Genomic DNA, 18302 nt, shown 5'->3' on the forward strand with positions numbered 1-18302 from the left:
TCACTTTGTAACTTAGAATTAACAGCTGAAAACACTTGATTAATTTGGCAGATTATTTGTTTACTGAAATGATTTTTGGGTTTTGAAGCATCTAAATGCATTAGACAGATCAGATCAGTGACACATCAGTTCAGATAATTGTTTTCTTTCTTTTTTTTCTTTTTTGAGGAACATGAAAGTGAAACTGTAACTGTGTCTGAAAACCAAATCAACCCGATCACAAGACCAAACACATGATATCTTATATTTAGGCGCTGATGCAAACACTTTTAACAATCAGTCGCTGTTATAGGATCAAAGAGAGAGACATTGTATCCTGTCAGGTTTTCTGTTTTTGGTTATAAACTTCTTTTTATCCCTGTACTGATGGCTTGGACAAAAGAACAAGTTTTCTGTTTCTGGACATGTAAGTATATATTAAGATATTCTGTCAAAGTGCTTGATATCCAACGTATCCATCTACTTGTTTTAGAAAATGTTCTACCTCAGTTCAATGCTGAACCACATTATGGTGCCATAGAGACTTGTATCGAACATATTTGTTCACCGAATTTTAATCCATGGATATTTACTGTTATCAGTGAAAACCTTAGATAAAATACACTTCAGTGTGTCATTAATACCTACACAGCCATACATTGATAACTTGTACACTTACTGGCTTGATTAGTAGAAAGTTCAGGCTAAAGGAATCGCTCACTTGTCTTTATTACAAAAACTCTGAATTCAGTTTGAATATGAAACGACCAATTAATGCATTTTCTGCAAATAAAGGGATTTTCTTTCCATTTAGTGAAAGAAATTGCTTAAATATTTATTTTACCTTGATCAATGGATTATATCTTAAAGAAATTAAATTGTGCATGATCTAAAACCATTTTTCATTAAAGTATTGATGAAAAACAGCTGTTACTAACTAAACTGTATTGAATATTTAGTAGTGTCATTGGAAAGAGCTTTGAAATAACTGGGTGTTGAAAACACTGATTGTTTTTATGTTCATAGGGAAAAGGGTTATGGCTTTCATCATGCTCTCTTCGCATCTCTGTGGTCAGTTTTCACTTTCATTTAATCAATATTATAAAATGAATGTTTTAAAACGTATTGGGTATCTGTGAGGATTTGAATTTCTCTGTTAATTAGTTCTGTGTTGTCATGTCTTTCCCTCCGTTGCCCCCAGCTTGTTTCCCCTGATTACGTCCCTGTTTATTTAACCTCATCTGTGTCCAATACTCCCGGTCGGATCCTTGTCCAGGGTTAATGCCTTTGTTGTCATTTACCAGAGCTACCAGTGTCTGTGTTTCCTTGTCTCATTGTTCACCTGTGCTGCCTGTTTTTCTGAATTCTTCATTAAAACCATCATTTTCACCATAACCTGGTTCTGCTGCCTCCATCCTCACCACAATCACCCTCAAATCATGACAGCCAGGGCCGTGCAGGGACCACTAAAAGGGGCAGGTGCTCAACAACAAAAAAGGGCACATCTTACCGCATTCTAGGACAGAATATTAACAAAGCCTCACAGCTTTCAGAGTTTAATAAACAATGATAAATTACAAAATTGTGAGATATACAATCAAAGCTAACGAACATCTCTATACAGAGCATAACACTATGTATATGTAAGATATTTGATTAGTAATTTCTTTCTGCAGGTCTATTTTGTTATACGAAAGTATTGCAATATTCAAACCCGCAATTTAGCAAGATATGTAAATCAGAGCTGGACCACCAGATATATTTTGTCTTTACAGAATTACACTATTAAAAATATAAACAAGGGCACAATGCAACCTCTTAGTGACTGTAATCTATTAAAAAAAAGAGCTGCCTGTTTGCTGCTGCAGTGGAGATGAAGATGGTCCATTCAGGAAAGCAGAGCTGCATCAAACTTTAAGGTGGAACTGCAGAAAAAAGACAAAAGCAAAAATTTAATTGTTAATGCATGTCACCATGAGAAAAACCTACTGAGTTTTGCTTATTTTTTTATTTTATTTAAATCACACATTTTTGACTCATGAAGTTAACTTTCTTTTTTGCAAACAAACTTATTTGTGCATGTCAGAAATCTTTTCTTGCTATTCTAAGTTTTTGTTTGTGACTCAAAGTTTTGCTTGTGATTCTCACATGACGTCGTGGGCAGGACCTCAAATCACAACAAAAGATTTCTGATGTGTGCAAATAAAAGTTTGTGTTTGGTAAAAATTAGTTATTTAATTAAAAAAAGTCTTTTACACAACTTTTTTTAAAAAGGAATCATTACAATTCCAAAAGTTTTGATTACAATTTTATTTCACTTTTACTCAACTGAGGTTAGTTTATTTTTTCCCATTGAATAATTGGGGAAAAAATTTAACTACATAATCTGCGAACCAGACCCTAAACTTAAAGTCTGGGTTGAGTTTTTTCCCCTTCATTAATGACACACATTATATCTATCATGGTAATTCAGGGTGAGTTATTATTAATTCTAAATTAATATCCTTGTTGGACTTTTATTTAAGTGATATTCGCTTTCAAGACATGTTTACCTAAAACTAGAATAAATGCAATATACATTATGCAGCAAAGGAAATTAGAAGATCAGACTTATTATCCATTATGGAGATGATCGGTTTTGGACGGGCGATGTGCCTCGTACACAGGGAAGAAGCTTTTTATTTATCTAGCTTTGCTAGCAAAGTCGTTAGCTAGCAGCTAGCTAATAGCACAACAACAACAGCCTAATGTCTGTATGATAAAAATACTGAATCGATAGATGAGAACAGTNTGGCATAGGCTCCAGGACCTAATGTCCTGATCTGGACCTAATGTCCTAGGTCCTGATCTGGAACATTCTGTTTAAGTCGTTTTTCATTCTATTTTAATTCTGACGGCTCCATTACCAAACCAAAAACGTTTATAAATACTGTCTTCAAAAATATCACAGTGTTGTTCATAGATAAACTGATGAAAAGTGAGAAGAATTAATTTTTTATTTCAAATTAAGAAGGAAGCAAATAGGAATAGATGTTTTTACACAATGACAGGCCATTAGGACTGGAAACCGGGTTGTAATAATTAAGTAACTTCTCTGCTTTTCTAATTGACATCTGTCTTAAAAGCCTTTATTTCACTCAGACATGATCTGTAACTACAATCTGCAATCGCTACAATCTGGCATGTTTCTCTAGTTTTCTCTGAATTTAGCCTCTATTAGAGTTTTATACCTTCTTCTTAAGCTGCATGAATCTCTGATCCCCTGAGGAACTTGACGGGATTCACAGAGATCATTTATTCAAATGTTGGAACTGTTATTCTGAACATATTATCAAATAAATCATGCAGAAAAAAAACATAAAATGTTATAATGAAGCATCACTTTGTAACTTAGAATTAACAGCTGAAAACACTTGATTAATTTGGCAGATTATTTGTTTACTGAAATGATTTTTGGGTTTTGAAGCATCTAAATGCATTAGACAGATCAGATCAGTGACACATCAGTTCAGATAATTGTTTTCTTTCTTTTTTTCTTTTTTGAGGAACATGAAAGTGAAAACTGTAGCTGTGTCTGAAAACCAAATCAGCTCGATCACACGACCAAACACATGATATCTTATATCTAGACGCTGATGCAAACACTTTTAACAATCAGTTGCTGTTATAGGATCAAAGAGAGATAATTGTATCCTGTCAGGTTTTCTGTTTTTGGTTATAAACTTTTTTTTATCCCTGTAATGATGGCTTGGACAAAAGAACAAGTTTTCTGTTTCTGGAAATGTAAGTATTAAGATATTCTGTCAAAGTGCTTGATATCCAGCTTATCCATCTACTTGTTTTAGAAAATGTTCTACCTCAGTTCAATGCTGAACCACATTATGGTGCCATAGAGACTCGTATCAAACATATTTGTTCACTGATTTTTATCCGTGGATATTTACTGTTATCAGTGAAAACCTTAGATAAAATACACTTCAGTGTGTCATTAATACCTACACAGCCATACATTGATAACTTGTACACTTACTGGCTTGATTAGTAGAAAGTTCAGGCTAAAGGAATCGCTCACTTGTCTTTATTACAAAAACTCTGAATTCAGTTTGAATATGAAACGACCAATTAATGCATTTTCTGCAAATAAAGGGATTTTCTTTCCATTTAGTGAAAGAAATTGCTTAAATATTTATTTTACCTTGATCAATGGATTATATCTTAAAGAAATTAAATTGTGCATGATCTAAAACCATTTTTCATTAAAGTATTGATGAAAAACAGCTGTTACTAACTAAACTGTATTGAATATTTAGTAGTGTCATTGGAAAGAGCTTTGAAATAACTGGGTGTTGAAAACACTGATTGTTTTTATGTTCATAGGGAAAAGGGTTATGGCTTTCATCATGCTCTCTTCGCATCTCTGTGGTCAGTTTTCACTTTCATTTAATCAATATTATAAAATGAATGTTTTAAACTGTATTGGTATCTGTGAGGATTTGATTTTCTCTGTTAATTAGTTCTGTGTTGTCGTGTCTTCCTCTCCGTTGCCCCCAGCTTGTTTCCCCTGATTACCGTCCCTGTTTATTTAACTTCATCTGTGTCCAAAACTCCTGGTTGGATCCTTGTCCAGGGTTAATGCCTTTGTTGTCATTCACCAGTGTCTGTGTTTCCTTGTCTCATTGTTCACCTGTGCTGCCTGTTTTTCTGAACTCTTCATTAAAACCATAATTTTCACCATAACCTGGTCCTGCTGCCTCCATCCTCACCACAATCACCCTCAAATCATGACGGCATCTTTATGTGTGATTATGGCCGTCACTGGAAAATCAGCCACAGAGAACAGAACTAAGTTTTAGACACAGTTTCTATGTCCTCACTTTCTCTCTTTGTCTCTTCAGCACCAGACAGAGAAGCTCAGACTATATGTGAGTAGAATATTTAGAGGTTATAAAATCAAAGTAGATGTAACAACAAAGGTTTGATATAATTGCTTGTTGTCCTGTGTTTCTGACTGTCTGTAACTTTTACCTCCATCATTAGTGCCAATTGAAGTAAATGTTACACAGAAGTCATATTGGGCTGAGAAGAACGACAACCTCACACTGGACTTCACCTTCATCTCCAAACTAGAGTGCTCAGACAACTTGTGGGTTGTTTCTTGTGATTGGTTGAAAGATGATACAATAAGCTGCTATAAACCTTTATACGACTATATTGAACATGATAGAAATAAAGTCTCAGAAACTCAGGATGAAAAGTTTTCAGGACGAGTTGTGTTTGACAAAGTGGTCCTCAGAAAAGGACGGATTAGACTCCATGTGTCCAGACTCCAGGTGGAGGACTCTGGAGTTTATGTGTGTAAACTAAACATTGGCCATTGCAAGGGATCAGACACATCTAAACTCAATGTGACCGGTAAGTGAGCTTTGATAAGTCAGTAAATTTATACTTTGAAGTTAGAGCAGTTTTCTGTTTGAATTTTGGACAATAAAAGTTTCTTTCCTCCTGTCCTTCACCAGACTCTCATCCATTTGAACTCCCAGCAACTGTCAGCCCTTCATCAGAGGATCGGGGAAGGACAGGATTACCTTTTGTGGCAGCAGCAGCAGCAGCAGCAGTGACTATTCTGATTATTTGTTACATTATTTACAGAAAGAAAACTAACCCTGAAAGACAACCTCTACGTAGACAAGCTGAGTCTTCTTGTTTTGTGCTGTCTTAAGTTCCTTCTAATGTTTTATTGTGGGTTAAATATGTATTAATTAAATGCATTAATTTGGCAACCAGGTTCAATTTATAATCATGTTTTAATGTGGTTGGAAATAATATTGCTTAAAAAGAGTAAAGGTACAATGATTTATATTTCAATGAACTTTAAAAGCACTTTATGGTATATTAAAATATCTCACAGTAGCTATCCTGGATTAGAAACAAGTTTGTTTTTTTCTAAAAAGGAAAACTGATTACCTCATAAGAGTTTGACACATGAACCAGTTTCCCAAGGTTGTTTAGAAACTCAAGTGACTTCCTGGTTTGTGGTTAAATCAGCTGAACTGAGAATAACAATGGAGTCATTTAGAAGAATGAAAGTAAAACTGCCAAAAACCAGTAAAAACATTTTTGTTTATTTTAGATTTTTAAAAATCAGAGAAATTTATATATTAAATGCACTAAAATGTTTTCAGTGATTTATAAAGTTTAAGGCTGTTTCTGTTTGGAGGTTTTTGCTCCTTTGTGTATTTTCATTAAAACAAACTTATTAGATGTGAATAAACTGCAGAACATGAATAAACTGTGCAACAGGAAGCTTTTATAATGTAATGGTATGTGAAAGTTTTGTTTAAAGTTCATGATGGCATTTTTTTTTTTTTACATCCAATATGATGTAAAAGAATTAGTCAGTATTAATCAGCCTTAATACTGATTCAGCTGAGGTTGTTGTCACAAGATTCACTGTAAAAAAAATAAACAAAACACAAAAACAAACTGGGAAATTCCCATGATTTATATCTATTTTCTGTTCCCGCAGAATTTGCTTTGTAATGACAACGTATCAGATTTTCACTGAGCGACGGAACAGGAACAACTGATTTAACTGAAAACGAAACAATGTGCAGACATTTTGAGAATTAATGCTCAAATGTTGAAAGGTCACTCAGTGTCAGATTTACAGATTGATGTGTTTTCCTTACAGTCTCATATAAAGTCCTCTCACAACTGACCAATCAGAGTTGAGGTTTTCAGTCAGGGAAACAAACTAAAAGTTAGGAGTTATTGCCAAAAGTTAAATTAGGCTTTCAGAGGACGGTTTCTGTTTTGGCACATTTTAACGATCGAAGTCGCTGTGAGATGATGAGAATTAGTAACTTTTGAAGATTAGGACGAGTTAAAGAGTATTTGCAGTGATTGAATGAGGGACATTTGGGTTTGTCTCAATATGAAGGAGGAATATTGAAAAGAGCTGGAGCTTCTTAAAGAGACAGAAACCAATTTCAAGGCAAAATTGAGAAGTCATATTTCTTTTAAGTTATGTTTGATATATGAAGCATTTTCATAACAACTGAAGATAATATGTCATAATTGTGCTTTAAAATGGCACTATGTACCTGGAAATACAAAATAACATCACTTTAATATCACTGAAACAGGCTGGTAGAGAGTGATTATTCAGAGCAGTCTCAGTGATGATGAGAGATGATTAAAGACCTTTATCAGTATATGTACCAGTAGGAATATCCGTTAACTGTTAATGAATAGTCAAACTGAAAAAGCAAAAGCAAAAACAAGGAGCGACAGAGAGAAAAAGAACAAAAAAAGACAAACATGGCGGACCTCTAACTGCTGGACTTAGTTCTGATTTACAGAGAAACAGTGACACCCAGTGGTCAAACCTAAAATGACAAGAAGCATGTTCTGGAAATTGCTCCAGGGTTTCCCATCGTTCACTTTGCTCATTATTCTGCCACTCAGGATGTACCAAACGCACAAATATTAGAATGAAATATTTTTATACAAACTACTACTACTATTTTGTAGTAGATGTTAACATATTTTAATCGGAAGAAAAGAAAGCAAATCACACCAGTGATTCCCAAAAAGTAAAGTTCTTTAATTATTTACAAAATCCACCATAGTATTTTTCACTGGGAAACAAGCAAAGCTGTTGCTTCTAACTTGTTCTACTTTAGTCGCAAAAAAGAAAATCTCTTCACAAGACAATAAAAGCAAACAAAACCTTTGATCAGCTGCATTTCTATACAGTCCATGCAAAACTGAGCTAAACTAGACATTACAGATTATGATTCCTGTTAACCTGGTTTAGGAGAACACTAAAAACCAAAGAAAGAACCATGTCAGACATTATAAACAAAAAGGTTCTGACCTGAGATTTAATCCATCTGTCATCCCCAAATAAAACATCTTAAATCACAAAGTTCAGTCTTCAAACAGCATGTCACTGAATGACATCATGTTTTCTACAAACATGATTTTATTGTCAGTGCAACCAGATTAAATTTCCAGTAGAAAAGTAGAAATGTGTTTCTCAACAGCTTGGATTTAAAAATCTGTAAAAAAAATAAAAAATAAAAAAAAATAAAAATACATAATAATAATAATAATAATAATAATAATAATAATAATAATAATATTTGATTGTTGTATCTGCTGAAATGTGAATGTTGTCAGTATTTGACTTATGACAAAAACTATGATAATTTATAACACAATGGAATACAAAACAACAAAATATGGTACAAAATAGACATTAAAACATTTTATAACAAAAGTCATTAAAATCCTCAGAACCAGCTGGTATAACTAACAACAAGGTTTAAATTCATGAATTTTTAACAACTAAAAGTAACTCATGTTTTCTCTGTAGACGTCAAACATCTTTAAACCTGAACAAATAATCCACTTTAAAAGACAAAACCATGTCAAGATAAAGTCATGAGCCTCTCAGGCTGTAAACTCCCTGTTTTGTCTGATTTACCTCAAGCCATCAACAGTGTGACCAGTAAATGATCGACTCTCTCTGTAACAAAACCCAGTGAACTTCATCACTTCATCCTCTTTCTGGTTTCATGCATTCTCTCTTCAAACCAGCAGAGGGCAGTAATGCAACCTGAACGCAGCCGGCTGTGGCCTGGTTCTGCAGTCTCTTCACTTCAGGCATCCTGGGCTGTGATGCTTGATGAGTGAAGCACAGGAAGCCAGGAAAGCTGAAGCTGAAGCTGCGGTGAAGAGTCCCAGTGCGACACAAAGACCCGTTCTGCCTCGGGTCGCTGGTTCTGGTTGTTCTGATGTCACTCTGGGCTCAACTTGGGCTGGAAAAATAAAAATAAGCCAAACAAGTACTGATCAAATTATCAATCATTTCACGTTTAAGAGTTACATCATCAGACAGACAAAAATATGAAGCTAAGTGGAATTTTTGGTATTTTAAGGCCGAAATAACAATAATTTATACAAGTATCAAAATCAGGAAAAGACAATTTATTTTAATTAGTTTATTTTAATACAAAACTTATGAAACTTTAACAAAAACTGCAGGAGTGTCTGTGTCTGGTGAATCTTTGGTTAAAACATGTTTGTTCTTTATTCATTGCGAAGAAAATCCAGAAATTTTACTTAAATAAGAGAAATACTAAATAATAAAGTTCCTGAAGTAAAAGTAAAAAGTACAGCATAGTAAAAATATTCCTAAAAGCTTTTTTTTTTAAAAGTCACTCAAATAAATGTAATTGAATAAATGTAACTAGTTGTTGTCTAACTCTGTACCTATGAAAATGCTGCATTTAAAAAAGTATTTATGGAAAATAAAGGACACTAAAGGAATTTAAAGAGCAAAAATAAAGTTCCCTTCAATCCCCAAGGAGCATTGCTCACATAATAACAGGAAACAAATTTCTGTGAATTATTTTCTTAGTTTGAAGACAAAGGTTTGGACAATCTTTGTCTACCAAAGATCAAATATATTTTAGTTGAGTAGAAACTTACGAGTGACGTTGAGCGTGAACTCTTTGACCTTCCTGCCGCATCCTGTGGCCATTCTGCAGAGATACCTGGCCGAGTCCTCGGCCCTGACTGCGGCCAGGTGAAGTCTGACCCGGCCCGCCGCCAGCGCTTCTTCATCGCACCGAACCCGACCAGCGAACTGCTGGTGTTGAGCTTCGACGACGCTGCTGTCCAGATGATAAAACACCTTCAGCCCAGGTAACTGGACACAGTGGATCTTAAGGGAGGAGACTCTAAAGCCAGGCCTGAGGGCAAAGCGCCACTCGATGGTGACGTCATCACGTTCCTCCGCCTGGTAAAGCAGACCATCGCTGTGACTCAACACTGAGCCTGAAACCAAGGAGGGAAACAACAACAATACAATTAAAATAAATCTTCTCTGGCATTAATTTTAAAACATTTATGGAAGCTTTTCTTTGTCTACACAATGCAAACTACAAAAAAACTTCTGATTGATCTACAAGTGGCCTAATAAAAATATGGGACAGATTTCACACATGCCTAAAGTAGGCTATTTATTTTTTTTTTTTACAATCTGATCTGCAGATCCAGACATGTTGGGACTCAACCTTCAGCATTTTTACCTACAGCTTAGTCATTCCTGTCTGACAATAAGGAAGTTGTTTACAACCTGTCAGCACAAAACTGAACAAGTTTTTAATGCATATTAATAACCTCTGCTGTCCCTGCAGCTCTATAATTCCTTCACTTATTTCCAAATAAAGAAAGTTTTTGTTGGTGCAGGCTGTGCAGGATCTTTTCTGCTAGCTTTCATTTTAACATGTTGACTCACCACAGATGGATGAGGTCATGGCAGTGAGCAGCAGGATCCTGCAGATCATCTTCCTCCTTCGGAAAACAGAAGATCATTAATGCAGATGAAGGTGGATTCAAGTGCAAAAAGCTATTAGGAGCTAAAGAGATTTAAATTCCTGATTATCTGTTAGAAAAACAGCTACACCTGCAGGCATTCAGCCATCTGACAGCTGCACAGTAAAACCTGAATAACCTGCTGCACTGATTGTTTATTCAAAGCTCTGCGAAGCCGTTTCACTACTCAAATTATTTAAATGTCATGTCATCTGTGTCTATTCTTCTGCCGTCTTTTTAACCCAAAATTTACTTATAAATTAGATTTTTAATCTCAACAATAACAGTTTAATCTGGTGAAATACAGACTACATAAAATGAAACAATTCACAGCCCCTGTTTTCTGTCATTTCTGTCTCAGTTCTGTTATATCATAAATACTCACATAATAACCAGACTGCTGGCTCTCCTGAATCAATATCTCCCAGAATGCTTCACTCTGCTTGTGAAGTTTAAAACTCTCAGTTTTACAGCTTGTGTTACTCTCAGCTGCTCCAGCTGCAAATACTCTTTACCCACAGATATGTTTGTTTTCACGGCTTCAAACGGGGAGTTTTTAAGTGTTACGTCACAGAACTGCTCCCTCTGACGTTTCTGTTTACGCTACAGTGGTAGTAAACACAGCTGGTCTCATAGGCAACAGAAATAATAATAAAAAATCATTACATTTGTCTAAAAATGTGTAGAAAATCACTCACTAACAACAGCCTAAAGACATGAGGCCTAAATACTGAAATTCTACAGGATCAATAATGTAAATATATGAAATTATTAAGTAGGGAAGCATTCAATCACCCCTGAAAATGACTTTTGAAACAGTGTTTCCATGGGAACAGTGAGTGAAGTAAATAAACTGAGACCTGTGACAAGTCATCAGGAAGTACACGTGCAGGTTCAACCCAGTTACAGGAAGAACCAGTGAAGATATGAAAGGTTTTTACAGCAGGGCAACAACTTTCACTTTGAGAAAACCTCACAGTTATGATAACAAAGGAGTGATCGCAAATATGATGAGTCAATAAATAAATCCGTTACACAGAGCTGCACTTCTCAACCACAATTTCCTAATTTATGAGAAAAATCACAGGTGAGCTGTAACCGGATCAGTGATTTTATTTGTTCATGTGACTCGAGTGCAAAGCAAAAACAAGAAATGTGTGGAGAAATAGTGGCGATTCTGTGAAACATTTAAAATGCTTTGAGAGACGTTGAGCGGCTGCAGCCAGAAAACATTTTCAGAAGAGTCGTGATCCAAATCAACACAGAAATAATTAATTTCACACAAAATGAGCCTCAGTCCCACATGAAATATAAAAACTAACAAGAAGAGAAAATAAGACGTAGGGGTGCATGTAAGTCTGAATTTAAAACAAATCAAAAACCAACAACTAAAAAATGGTGTGGATTCCTCTCAACAAACAATACGCAAATATTGAGAAGTTTGAAAGTTCATCATATGTGAAAAAAAGCAAGAGATTCATGAAAATTAAATTCAAAACTCCAAGATAAGGTAAGACTGTAGCTTAGGCTAACGTGGACAGATGAGGCATAAAAGCTCATAAAGGCTTTTTATCTTAAAAATGTTTTATTCTAGTTTTAAATAAATGTAAAAGGAGTCTCCATTTGGTTCAGAAAATTGAAATCGAGATGATTTTTGTCAACAGAGTGACATCACAGTAAATGAGCTTCCTGTTTCCTCCTGGCTGCTCACAGCGCCGCAGAAAACATGTCGCAGCTCGTTCAAGACTGAAAGACTTGAAGATGATTCACTCTGTTGGTGTGTCAGTGTAAATGCTTCATCATGCTCATCTAAACTTCAAAACAAGCTTATGCTCTCCTGTCCGTCAGAGATCAGTGTTTTGGTTGGGTCGCCATGACAACAGCCCCAAACACTGGAGGGGAAATTAGCAGGTCTGATTGTTTTATGGGGCAGATAAGCAGGAATGATGCCCTTCGCTGGAAACATAGAGGAAAACAATCACTGATGGACCTCAACACAATTCAGCAATAGTAAAGTTCTTATAAAATGCAAAACTTGTTGGTTCTTTTAAGATTTATTTATGTTATTAAATAGATAATTTAATTTCTTTTATCTTTCCACCTTTTGATAATGTAACTTCTCTAGTCCAGATCATGTCTGCACTTTATTATTTTATCATTATCATAACAATGTTGCCTCGACCTGCATTTTATTGTCATATTACAGAGATGAAACAAAATAATGACAAAAAAAAAAAAAACAGGAAAGAAAGGAGTTATTCAAAGCAAAGCAAACTAAAAATCAAGATAAAAATGAAGAGTAGGTTTGCTTGCTAAGAGCTGAATCCAAGTGCAAAATGAAGTTAAAAAATGAGACATCAGGGAAAATTTGGAAATGATGGAAAACTTATTCAGTAGAAGGCAGAAAACTGTTTTGTTCACAGTAAAGCCTAAATCTAATCTATTATTTTTAATAGTTTTCCTGCTGATATGTTGTACTTGCAGTGTGGGAACTTCCCTAGACCAACTTGTTTTCCTGCTCCGTAAAATCAGCTGAAAAAATATTCCTTACAACGATGTGAGGAACTTTAAATTCACTGTGGATGAACTTTACATCCCCCATCATATTCTGCTTCTTCTGAGTCCCCAAAACATTTTCTTCCTTCCTGAAAAGCAGCACAGTCATCGTCATAGTCCTGAGCTCTGTGGGCATGGAAGAAAGAAACCTCCATTTTCATTGCAGAGCAGAAACTTTCATCCCTGATAAACATTTTTCTGTTGATTGCCAAGATTTTGACCCAAATGTTTTTTCAGAATTGAATAAATTGCATTACTCTGCCCGTTTGCCTTGTTTTAATCAAATCTGTGGACTTTTTTCAATAATTAGGCCCCAGCAGCGAAGTGCTGAGAAAGCCTATTGTAATTGTACTATTCTCTCTCTTCCACCCAAATGAAGCGGCTTTTTAAAGGCTTAAACATTTTCAAAAACTCACCAGACCTGGCGGACGCGTCAAGACTGCAAGAAATGTACGTATTTTAATGTCGCAAAAATCGCACCAGAAACGGCTCCACCTGTGGAGTCACAATGTCAGGGATCATGAGCGCCCCCTGCCATGAGGCTGGAGAACTGCCTGCCTCACCTCGAATCTGATCTCTGCCGTTTCTGATCGCACACGAAACGCGTTACACACACAGTTGGTGACAAAAAAACAGCTAAATTATAGAAAATCAATTCATATATTAAATGTTTTTTAGCCATTTCATTGGCGGCGTACAGACAGGAGGAGCATGTTCTCATAGAATGGCAGCCGGTGCAGTTAGCGAGAGGTTCATCAAACCCGGGTGAGGCTCAGCTCACTGCTGCCTCATTTAAATGAGAAATTGCAAAAATGTAGCTATTTAGAAGAAAAAGTTATCAAAATTGGTTAAGCTAAATAAAAAACGTATACAATAAATAAAAAAAGACAAAACAAAATATATATTTCCTGATGAAAATGCATGTCTTAGAAAAACACAAAAGAACATATCATTTTTTGACAAAAGCACATGAATAAGGAAAAATAAAACACAAAACATGTACATTTCTTGATAAAAAGGCATGTTTAAGGAAAAGAAAAAAAACTAAATATATACATTTATTGTTGAAAACACATGTAAGGAAAAATTAAGAAATATAGAAGTCTGATTTTATGTTTAATGATGTCAGCTTTGGTTCTCCATAGCGTCTCTTCTGCAGTGAGCTTCTCCCTGGCAGGGCAGGATTATTCCTGAAAGAAAGTTTATGGTTTTTACAGATGATTGCAATCAGACGCTGAGGCGCTAGAAGCTTCTTTCACTGTCATGGCTTCATCTCTGAAGTTTTCCTGGCGCGGATCGCTCATATATGCTCAGCTATACGGACATTTACATCCAACCCCTGTGAAGATGATGATCCATGTTAGAATTCAAAAAGGTAGGAATCAATCCTAATCCACCGCGTTTGCGCTGCACTGAATGATCACTTGTTCGATTTTTTCTCCAAAGCTTAGACTTTGCTAACATTCGGCGTGCTAAGCTAAATATGCTAACATGGAGCCATGTGGCGAATGTGACGTCTACTCAATATCAGTGGCGCAAAAAGGGGGTATGCAGCGCATGCAACGTATAGGGGCGCAGCACCAGAGGGGGCGGCATGCCGATGATGTTTTTCCATACACTTCAGCGCGCCTTTCGCTCCTTCACCTCGCGCAGGTGACGAGGTAAATGTAGGGAGTTTACATTTACATTTTCATACACTGACTTAATTTGGATTTAACAGAGGTGCAAATAATTAATGTTTATATTTAGTTGTAGTTTTTTTATTTGTTTTTTAAGACTAGAGTTATGGGTTTAACTATAGAGTTTTTCTTATCAACATTTTTTAATATTATTCTTTTACCAAAACCCCAGTGAACCTTCTCCATGTCCCGACCACTGGGCTTAGCAGGTTTTCTGGGGGAAACCCTGATGTATATGTAAGGATTTTTTATTTTTGTGTGTATGTTCCTAGTCAACAGTCTCTGTGTTGCCCTCAACAGTCTCCACCTGATTCTCGTTATCCTGATTACTCCTGTGTGTATTTAATCCCACCTGTGTGTGTCAGATGTCTGCCTGTGTTTCTGTAGTTCTAGAAACACAGGCTGTGCTGCCTGACCAGTAGCTGCCATTGTCTCAGCTCTTTGCCTTACTGCTCACCTGTGCTGCCTGGACGGCTGTATTTTTCTGAGATTCATCAACAAACTGCTATTTTCACTGCTACCTGAGTCCATCTCCTCTAATCCTCCTAGCCACCAGTTCATTACTATATAGTGAGAATTGGTCTCAGGGGAGATTAACAATTAAAATTGCTTAATGATCATAATAATTCAAAAACAAAAAAAACATCAGTCATTTTTGTATTTTTGTATGCGTTTCTCTGTTGTCTGGAGAAGTCGCAATCCAATTTTAATTCTCAAATTTTAATAAAGCTATTTTTACATGGTCAACTTTTTTTTTGGTAATTGAACAACCTGGCGTCTGCTGTCAGAGCGCTGCGATCAACGCTCTCCTCCACAACTCAAGACGGTGAAATAATTTAGTTGTTCATGGCTGTTTCCTCGTGGCGCAACGTGAAGCTCGACATCAACGGTAAACGGCAATAAAGATACAGCAGGGACAAATCACCTGGGAAAGGTGGACAAATGGAGCCCAACTAAAACCACCTGGATGTCAGGAAAATGTGCATCTCTGCTCATTTCCAAGCCCAAATAAGCAACTTTACGTTCAAAAGCCAAACCAAAAAAACAGCAGCCTGCGACTCGTTAAATTTTCAAGCCACTTTATAAAAAGATAAGTCCGCAGTCGCTTATGTTTAGTCGGATTTAGGCTATTATGCTATTAGGCTAATTTTACAATAAGCAGATTTTACGACGATGCATTCGAACGGCAAACGACACCATTGGTCGTAACGTCACCGACGTTTCGTAACTGTTCCAGGCTTATTTATGTCAGTAGCAGATATTAGAATAGCTACCCTGAGGCTACTGTTGGGTTCACAGTAGTTTATATTTTGGCCGTAATACAGCGCTGTATTTTAACAAACTCCCATTCAGTAAACGTAGCGAATACTTACCTTGAAGAAAATGGCTTCCTACAGTTGCTGAACCAACAGAAATATGCTTTGTTGAGAAATGATATATTTTCTAATTGTTGCTCGTTATCTCGTCTCCCCAGGTCCGTTAATGTCTTGTGTAAAAGTGAAACCATAAAGACACCAGTCGCTGTTAAAACTTCACAATCATCCAGAATTTTATTCAATCAAGTATCAGGTCACGCTCAACATAATTAGAAACCAAAGCCACAAGCGGTAATTAGAAAAATACCTTCGAAAAATACAAAAATACGAAGACACGCCTTCTAACGTGTCGTTTAGAGGTGGTCTGAAACGGCCTGGAATGACGTATCTTGTTAAAACGTGATACACGTTTTAACAAGATACATATCACATTATAACGTGATGGTGTCATAAAAAAAAATCCTATGCATAATAGCGATGCACTTCCTTAGAAAACTCTTCACACTGTGAACAAACCCATCTCTACTCCAAATTCTTTCCGGATTTGTCTTACGCCACCTGTACAGTGTCGGACCACTCTGCAGAGACGTAGGTCATATAGGTAGCTTAAATCTACAAGGTCATTGTTTTGTTCAATACCCAATTTACATGACTCAACATACAAGTAAAAATATAAACCAACAAATATATCAAATCTTGTCTTCCAACTCAGCTCTGTCAAAACCACAACAAAGTCTGCGACTTTAACTCAACTTCACACGGAACTACCTTCCACCCTAGAGAGGTCGTCTTGTGTTATGTTACCAAACTTTAAAAATGAGCCCATTCAAAAACACAGAACTCTCCTTTAATTTGAACAATTTCAAACGGTAACAAAATGAAAACTTTGAGGCTGGGCCAAATGTGACTTCTGATTCATTGGACAAAGGATCTGGATCAAGGTCCAAGTCTGACAGAATAATAATATGTTCACTTTGTTGGTCATTTCTATCCATGTCTGTTTGTAGATTATTTCCACCAGATTCCTCTCCATCCAAGCTGCTCTTGTTTTTAGTGGAAAAGTAAAATCTCAACCTTCTGAAACGAAGTACAGAGGACAGTCCTACTGCGACAATGTCATCCAGCACAGCTTCTTTCTGGAAGCCCAGGATGTCATGACAAAATATCTCAAAACTTCCAAATATACAATTTCAAACAGTAACAAAATGAAACATACTTAAAACAAAATGATAAATCTAATTTCCATTTGTCTTGGACATCATTTTCCTCCAGTGTCTTGAGTGGCCGCATATTTTTAACATAGTTAAACAAACGATAAAATGAACATAAACACACACATATATAAATATACATTTTTTTTTTACATTTGTAATTTTTTAAAACTGAATCTTATAACTGATTTGTAAAATCAAGAAAAACAATACACCATCTGAAAGAAAAACATGCTTTTGATGCAAACTGCAAGGAGCACATGATGCACCATTAAATCAACTGTGAATTTTCAACGTTATTTACCATTCACATACCTACCATCAGCAATAAACGCTACTAATCATTTCAACATCTCCAATTCCTGATGAGCTGCTGACACTGAGCTTTGCTCAAAATCAATTTGTTCTTGTAGGAACTGAGTTTTTTTTCCAAGCTTTAAACTGTCGGTCCCGTTTTGGCAGATCGTTCAGTGCTCGCGTCTCTACGTTTTCATATCTTTGTCAATGTAAATTGCAAAATGCAGTTTGTTTTCCCCATCTGTCTACCCAGACATTTGTCCAGGAAGCCTGTTCTCTCTGGGGAAAGCATGCTGACTGTCGGAGACGTGCCAGAGCTCACGGTCTGTCCGCCAGCCCTCAACAGCACTCTTCGTCTTCTCAGACTTCTCTGTCTGAGAAGTTGAAGAGTGGCATATAGATGGCTGCGAACGGGAAAGTGTCCTGGGCCTCAGTTCCAGTCCTCAGGCCTGATCTGCATGCTTTACTTGACCAGTTTCTGTATTGTACAGTAGTTTGATCTCTGTAGTCCTTGTTATTGATCCCAAAAGAAAGATCTTCTTTTGCCTCCCTGGAGGTTCTGGCTCTTTTAAGTATGTGGCTCATGTGTTTGAACTGGACCCCAGGGTAGCGGTCAACCTGCACGTGTGGATTTGTGGGTTGGGTAACCTTGAAGTCTCACAGGATGAGTATTGCTTTCCTGGGGGTCAGGTGCCATTTGGTGAACTTGTCCCGCTGGTGGTTGTGGATGGTGAAGAGCGCTCTAGGCGCTGCTGCTAACGGTTTGAGTGAGGTTCTGGGAATGGTTTTCAGTTCTGGTTTGGTGGAGGAGGAAGGTTCCTGTCAGCCAGGGTTTTCAAACTCATTTTGGTTTAGGGGCCGCATACAGCTTAATCTGA

At 36.5% G+C, this 18302-nt stretch overlaps 1 protein-coding gene and 1 long non-coding RNA gene across 2 annotated transcripts; both read left to right on the forward strand.

The window, feature by feature from the left end:
- Window positions 1–236: 236 nt before the first annotated feature.
- LOC107838197 (uncharacterized) lies at window positions 237–1501 on the forward strand. Its single transcript, XR_001664244.1, has 2 exons — window positions 237–406; window positions 1006–1501. It is a non-coding gene; the product is annotated as an uncharacterized LOC107838197 (long non-coding RNA).
- A 2126-nt stretch (window positions 1502–3627) lies between these two features.
- On the forward strand, window positions 3628–6154 carry LOC103149124 (uncharacterized). Its single transcript, XM_007568143.2, has 5 exons — window positions 3628–3762; window positions 4357–4401; window positions 4875–4901; window positions 5017–5391; window positions 5496–6154. The coding sequence occupies exons 1-5, from the start codon at window positions 3720–3722 to the stop codon at window positions 5696–5698; spliced, it is 693 nt and encodes a 230-aa protein (XP_007568205.1). The 5' UTR covers window positions 3628–3719; the 3' UTR covers window positions 5699–6154.
- The last annotated feature ends 12148 nt before the right edge of the window (window positions 6155–18302 follow it).

Source organism: Poecilia formosa, unplaced genomic scaffold, assembly GCF_000485575.1.
Source record: "Poecilia formosa unplaced genomic scaffold, Poecilia_formosa-5.1.2 Scaffold218, whole genome shotgun sequence".
Classification (NCBI taxonomy): Eukaryota; Metazoa; Chordata; class Actinopteri; order Cyprinodontiformes; family Poeciliidae; genus Poecilia; species Poecilia formosa.

Coding starts and splice junctions, on each gene's coding strand:
- LOC103149124 (XM_007568143.2), top strand. CDS start 3,720: ATGATGGCTTGGACAAAAGAACAAGTTTTCTGTTTCTGGAAAT. Junction 3,763..4,356: donor AGTTTTCTGTTTCTGGAAAT/GTAAGTATTAAG, acceptor TTATGTTCATAG/GGAAAAGGGTTATGGCTTTC. Junction 4,902..5,016: donor CAGAGAAGCTCAGACTATAT/GTGAGTAGAATA, acceptor CTCCATCATTAG/TGCCAATTGAAGTAAATGTT.